The sequence below is a fragment of the Apaloderma vittatum genome, unplaced genomic scaffold (assembly GCF_000703405.1).
Source record: "Apaloderma vittatum isolate BGI_N311 unplaced genomic scaffold, ASM70340v1 scaffold891, whole genome shotgun sequence".
Lineage (NCBI taxonomy): Eukaryota > Metazoa > Chordata > Aves > Trogoniformes > Trogonidae > Apaloderma > Apaloderma vittatum.
The window spans coordinates 27,792-33,791 of NW_009699355.1; the positions used below are offsets into that span (position 1 = coordinate 27,792).

The 6,000-nt window shown below is 42.1% G+C and overlaps 1 protein-coding gene across 1 annotated transcript in view; it reads right to left on the reverse strand.

Annotated features, from left to right (window-relative positions):
- CARS2 (cysteinyl-tRNA synthetase 2, mitochondrial (putative)) overlaps nt 1-4,985 on the reverse strand; it is a gene marked incomplete at its 3' end in the record, with an annotated part of 29,605 nt that extends 24,620 nt beyond the window's left edge. The window contains exons 1-3 of the mRNA XM_009878313.1: nt 4,940-4,985; nt 3,716-3,725; nt 2,200-2,317 (exon numbers count right to left, since the gene is read on the reverse strand). Coding sequence (XP_009876615.1) covers nt 2,200-2,317; nt 3,716-3,725; nt 4,940-4,985 — 174 coding nt within the window. The remainder of the gene's footprint in view (nt 1-2,199; nt 2,318-3,715; nt 3,726-4,939) is intronic.
- Nucleotides 4,986-6,000: the final 1,015 nt, after the last annotated feature.

Sequence of the window (6,000 nt, forward strand, 5' to 3'; positions counted from 1 at the left end):
TACTTGGCACCGGTGAGGCCACACTTCAAATCCTGTGTTCAGTTTTGGGCACCTCGCTACAAGAAAGACACTGAGGTGCTGGAGCATGTCCAAAGAAGGGCAACGAAGCTGGTGAAGGGTCCAGAGCACAAGTCTTACGAGGAGAAACCGTGGGAACTGCAGTTGTTTAGCCTGGAGAGAAGGAGGCTGAAGGAGGGTCGTCACTCTCTGCAACTACATAGACATAGTGCTTACGGACACAGTTTAGCCAAGGACTTGTCAGGGTTAGGTTAATGATTGGACCTGATGATCTTAAAAGTCTTTTCCAATCTTGGCAATTCTGTAATTCTGTTAGATACCTGCTATCAAATATTCAAAAGAAGCCAGGGCTTGAAGGATGCGTGACAGTAAAAGATGCCCTAGCAAGCAAAAGCATGGTATCAAAGTGTTTCAAACACAAGGTTTTTATATCTTTTCTGTGGAGAACCTACTGGTGAGAAGAAAACACGCTGTCAGTCTCTCCATCTTGCAGGTAAGTGAATCATTAACAAAATAAATCCAGTTTCATCACTTCCAATTCATTACTGGAGCATCTTTAAGGGGTCTGATTTTTGGAGAAAAGGTGGGTATCACTATTTGGTCAAGCTCCTGGACAAGACAGGAGTTCTGGTGAAGACAGACCAGATGCTCATCCAGCAATGAAATGAGAAAGACTCTTAGCAAGGAGAGATAAAAGCATGCTTCAGCCTACAGACTGGAGAGAGTGCTCTTCCAGACCCCAGCAACCAGACTCACCTCCCTACAGACAGCTCAACTGCTTCTTCCATCAAGAGAGATAAAGGTGCCTGCTGGAGGAACACACAGACCCACCTCTCTCTCCAAGGACCACTGAGGACATGCAGCACGCTCATCATAGACTAGATGCCCAACTTTCAGGTTGTCTAGTTGAATCCCACCAGAGGATTGAGAACAAGCTTAGGAATGTTGATCCTACCACTGGAACGCTTCAGCTACAGAGGTCCCAACCATAAAATCAGGCTACTGAGGCAGAGGCCTTGGCGATCCAAACAAAAGGTGCATCATACTATTTCCCCTCCTCAAACAAAAAAATCTCTATCATGTCATGGCAATAAGGAAAACATTTAAAATGCACACAGAGAGATTGAAAATGCCTGGGTTTGGGGTTTTTTTTGTTTTGCTTTGTTGTTTTTTTTATGCGAAGGGGCATTGTTTGTTTTTGAAGATGGCTCACTGTCTTCAAAAACTGCAAGTAAATGGACTACAGGAACACACATTTCTACAGGAGCAATGTGCTAGCATTCATTTGAATGCAGTGCCCTACACTTAACTGCAAGAGCAACTGCTTATTTACAGATTAAATAAAAGTGACAGCTGTCAAATTCTCTGATTCCAAGAAACTAGTTAGATTAACCACAATTAAATCCAACACATTAACTTATGATCCAGAAGACATGAGTTACAGAATCTAAAAGGAAAACAAAACAAAACATTCAAAAGGCAGAACAAAACACAGAACACATTCTTGGTGTTTTCAGGGTCCAAAAAGCATTAAAAAAAATAAATAATTGGAATAATCATTCACCAGGTTCAGCTGGTAAAAGAAGTCTGATTAAAAGGCCTGATCAAAATCCAGCTGAGAACCACCTATAGCCCCAGTCTTACCAAGACTTACCTCTATGCTCAGTGTCAGCTTCCATGTAAGTGAGAAACCCAGACATGACTGGTAAAGCTCTCCAAGGTGCTGACATTGAAGTTAGATGGTGCCTGGCACCTTTCAGGTAGCACCTTCAGCCCCGCACGAGGCAACACTACACATACTGCCTTTAATTTCCATGGGCACATATCACTTCTCCAGAACTCAGCCACAAGCCTCCTGCCTGCAAAGTTTTGGATTGCTTATGGGAGAAGACACCCTTCACTCTGCTGAGGATTCACCCTGGCTTTTTGTTCCCTGCTGTCCCCCCAGGCAGGGGACAAGGACAGAGGGACCCCTGCAGTGGGTGCTCTGGGCTCCCAGCCCCATTACAGCCAAGCTGGGGACCAGAAGCCTCAACATCGATCATTTACTAATTAAAAGAAACACAAGTCAAGAAAAAAAAAAACTCACAAGAAAAAAACAAAGCCAGGTTAACTTTCCTGTGTACACAGTTGTAGAAAATGCCAAAAAGGTTTGGATCAAAGATTACAGCAAACACCTACCTCATTGGCTCTTTTTATTATCTTGTCATCTATGTCTGTTATCCCCATCACCATGATAACTTCAATTCCAAAAAAACTAGTCATTATCCTTCGAATTATATCAAACCGAACATAGGAGCTGGAAGAGGAAAAAAAAAAGGAGATTTTAAACATGCAGGAGTAAGAATAAACTTAAACAAAAATCACGAACAGCACTAACAGCCACAGGGACAATCTACATACCCCAACACTTGCAAGGAAAAGGTCTTCGGTACATAAAGTGCTTTTCCAAAACCACTTACTACCTGCACAAAAAAGTCAAGCAAATTTCCCTTGAACTGGCCTACCCTCTTCTGGCATTAGTGACACATTACATCAAATTTTCAGAGCGTTTTCTTTTGTTGCACCTCTTTATTCAAGCACGGAAGTGCATCAGAAGCTACGTGCCAGCCAAGAGACACTCTCAAAGAGAAGAGTATGAACTAAGACACACAGATCAGATACGCCTGAAATACATCCCTCAGGCTCTGTATATTCTAACAGGTTTTCAAAAGCCACAGGGCAGAAGAACAGGAAGAAGTAAAACAGAGTTCAAACAAACTTTGCTTAAGGTTGAGTAACAACTACAGCTACCAGCCACCAATGAACTACTTTCTTTGCACACACTGCTGCAGACCTTTTCTGATAGCAAAAAAAAAAAAAAAGAGTTATTCTGAAGGTTATTTTTTTTTTATTTACACTCAAGAATAAATGCTCAAAATTATTGAGGGTCTCTGTCATAAAACAGAGGATTTAATGCTGATAGACTGATGTACCTACAAGCTGTATAGGGCTGTGACAGCCGCTTCCGCCACCCACAGACTCTGAGCTTGGAACTCTCAAAACACACTTTGACTGAGTAAAATCCAGTTATTAGGTGAGATATTAGAAGATGACTAGAGTTCTGCTCTGCAGGGTGATGTGAATCTTCAGCCTGCACTGGCTTTTGGAGAAAACGGAGCCCAAAAAGAGATTCACAGACATACAGGTTCTCATTTCATCCCTAGCACCACAAAAACTGCAGCTCCCGTGGCTGTCGGAGGAAAGAAGTGCAAGCAAATACAGGTTTGAATCCTTTCCCTGAACTGCAGGGACCAGGTGGCTTTAAGGTTCAGATTTATGGATGTGAAATATCTTGGTGAAGAAAAATACTCGTCGTTGTTGTTTGCACTATGTCCATGCAGAAAAAGACTTTCCGAAATCCTTTGCTGACAGCGAGATAGTTTTTAAGGAATGTCAGCTCACTGGCAGTAAGGTTCTTCTAATGTGGTAACACGATTCTCTAAGAGTATTAGCTTAGTCTTTGGGCCCTGTTCAGATGAAAAATGACAGCATCAAAAGCTTGATACTAGATTTAAGAGCCCAGCAGTCATAGTTTCCAGAGCAGACACAAATTGCACACTGGTCCACCTCCTCTGATCTTCCAACTAAATTAAGGAAAGAAACACTGCAAGAGTCAGAGCAGATCTCCTGACACCTCAGAACGCAGGGTCCTTACCACTTCAGGCCTGAAAAGTAAAACGAACCAAAAACCAGACAGCCAGAATCAGTGGGGTGGCAGACCAGACACAAGGAACTGAATGAAATGTCCTCTCACGCTCGGTTTTACTCTTACTTGCAAGCATTCAGCCAGGAGCCTGGATGCCAACCAGGCTGCGCTCACACCAGTACCATCAAGGCCAGTCTCAGAAGTGAGGGAAAAGAAGGCATTATCTGCCTATCTGATTTTTTTTATTTTCTTCACATAGAATAAGTTTTGAATGTTGTGTTGAGACACACAGAGCATCTGTTTTGAAGACTGGAAGCACCACATACTAAAGAAAGTTGGATTATTCAGAGAAATACGAAATCTTTGTGATGGGGAAGGAGCAGAGGAGAAAAATAATAATGTGTGTTCCTTTCAAATTCTTCTCCAGGCTCTCAAGCTCATTTCCACTATTTGTTTCTGCATTATTACCTGCCACATTTGCTGTGCTTGCCATAAGTCGAATTAAAAAGGAGGGGAAATAATGAATTCTAGTGATGAGATACTGTGTCACAAAAGTACAACAAAACAGTGGTATTTCACAAGAGTGGCATAGCAGCAAGAGCCATCACTCCATTTGACTCCTGGCCTGTGGACCCTCAGCAGCAGCACACATTTCAGCTGTGCCTAACAAAGCTCTACAGAAGGACCTAGCTACTTCAGATTAAAAAAAAAGGCAATTTAAAAAAATATTAAAAAAAGAAGAAGTCAGGAGTGCTCCACCATCCTGAGCAAATCAGCTGAGCAATGGGATGTCAACGCTGACATGTGCAAGAACACAAGCACTGGGAAGGAAGAGCCAACTCCTCACGCTGGAAGATTTAAAGCAACCAGAAAAGAGAGAGTATCTTCAGCACAGGCATCTTGCCGCAGAACAGCGCTACAGGAACACGTGAAGGCGCTAAAGAGGCAGCAGAAAGAGTACAACACAGCTACTTATCTCCATGATACACCGCTCAGAAGGCAATATTCAGCCCTCGTGATTCTTTCTTTTAAACTGGCAAGCGAAGAGGCTAAACTCAAGTGGCACAGATGCACGGCAAACCTCCACATCAGGAAAGCTCAAAATTGTTACTTTAGACGCAGGATAAGATGGGTAAGAGAACAGGCAGAGAGAGCGAAGCCTTCCTTCTCCTTCCTTTAATGAAAGGAGCCTCAAAGCAGGAGAACAAGCAGAACCACTGACAAAAACCATACATTCAAAAGCCATCAAGTCAAAAGACCAAAAGGTGAAATTCTCCATCTCCGGAAACACTGTGTTATAGATCCACGACACCTCTTTGGATAGGAGCACTTCTGCAGCTCCCTCCCTTGTTACACCATAGTTGAGAACCTCGACCGAGGGATGAAGAAATTTATTAGCATCTTTTCATACAGTTGCTCTCAAGTCATGTTTTTAAATCATAATTATTTTCAGATAAACTGCAATATAGCCTATATTACACCAACTGTAGATTTACATACACAAATTGTCATGACTTTGTTTTTAATAAATATTATGGTTCCCCTGAAGGTACTAAGTACAAACAAAATATTTTCTTCAGTCTTAGACCATCATTAAACAGGTAGACTAGTTTTCTTCTAAGAACAGACACAAGCAAGGAGGAAAAATACACTGCCATGGACACAATACGTCATAGCAGCGTTCAAGGACAGGCTGCCAACATTATTTTTACATTATTGCAATTTTAAAGCAGTACCGCAATTGCTCAACACCAAGCAAATTCAACTCAGGCTTCTGAATGAAGCTGAGATGGGACTGAAATGGTTTGTTGTACTGTGAAATGCCCTACATTAAAAGGAAATTGCAAAAATACACAGCGCCTGATCTTCATACAGATAGCAATTATCCAAGAAATCTCTGGCTCTTCCAAGAAGCCAAGCACATCTTGTTCTTTTAAGAATTAAGAGATGAGAGATGAGCTCCAGCAACTCTCCTCAGCTTCACAGGAGATGGCAGGAACCCTGCAAGTCTTCTCATCGGGTGCGTTGTTTTAAAACAACTGGCAGCAACTCTCTCTGCTGTATTTAAAGCACTTTGAAAAAGTTACTTACAATAAAGCTGGTTTACTGTTGACATTACCCTACTGACCTATAATGTGGTGCTGTTTTGGGTTGGGTTTTTTTAAAGAAACTCAGTAAGCCACCGAGGCTACCTGGGCTTTCTGAGAAGTAAGAGCAGATGCATTTATCTGTTAACTTCAAAAGCATCTTTCAACAGACAACCCTGACCGTTTTTCTCTTGGTGCCAATCCAGT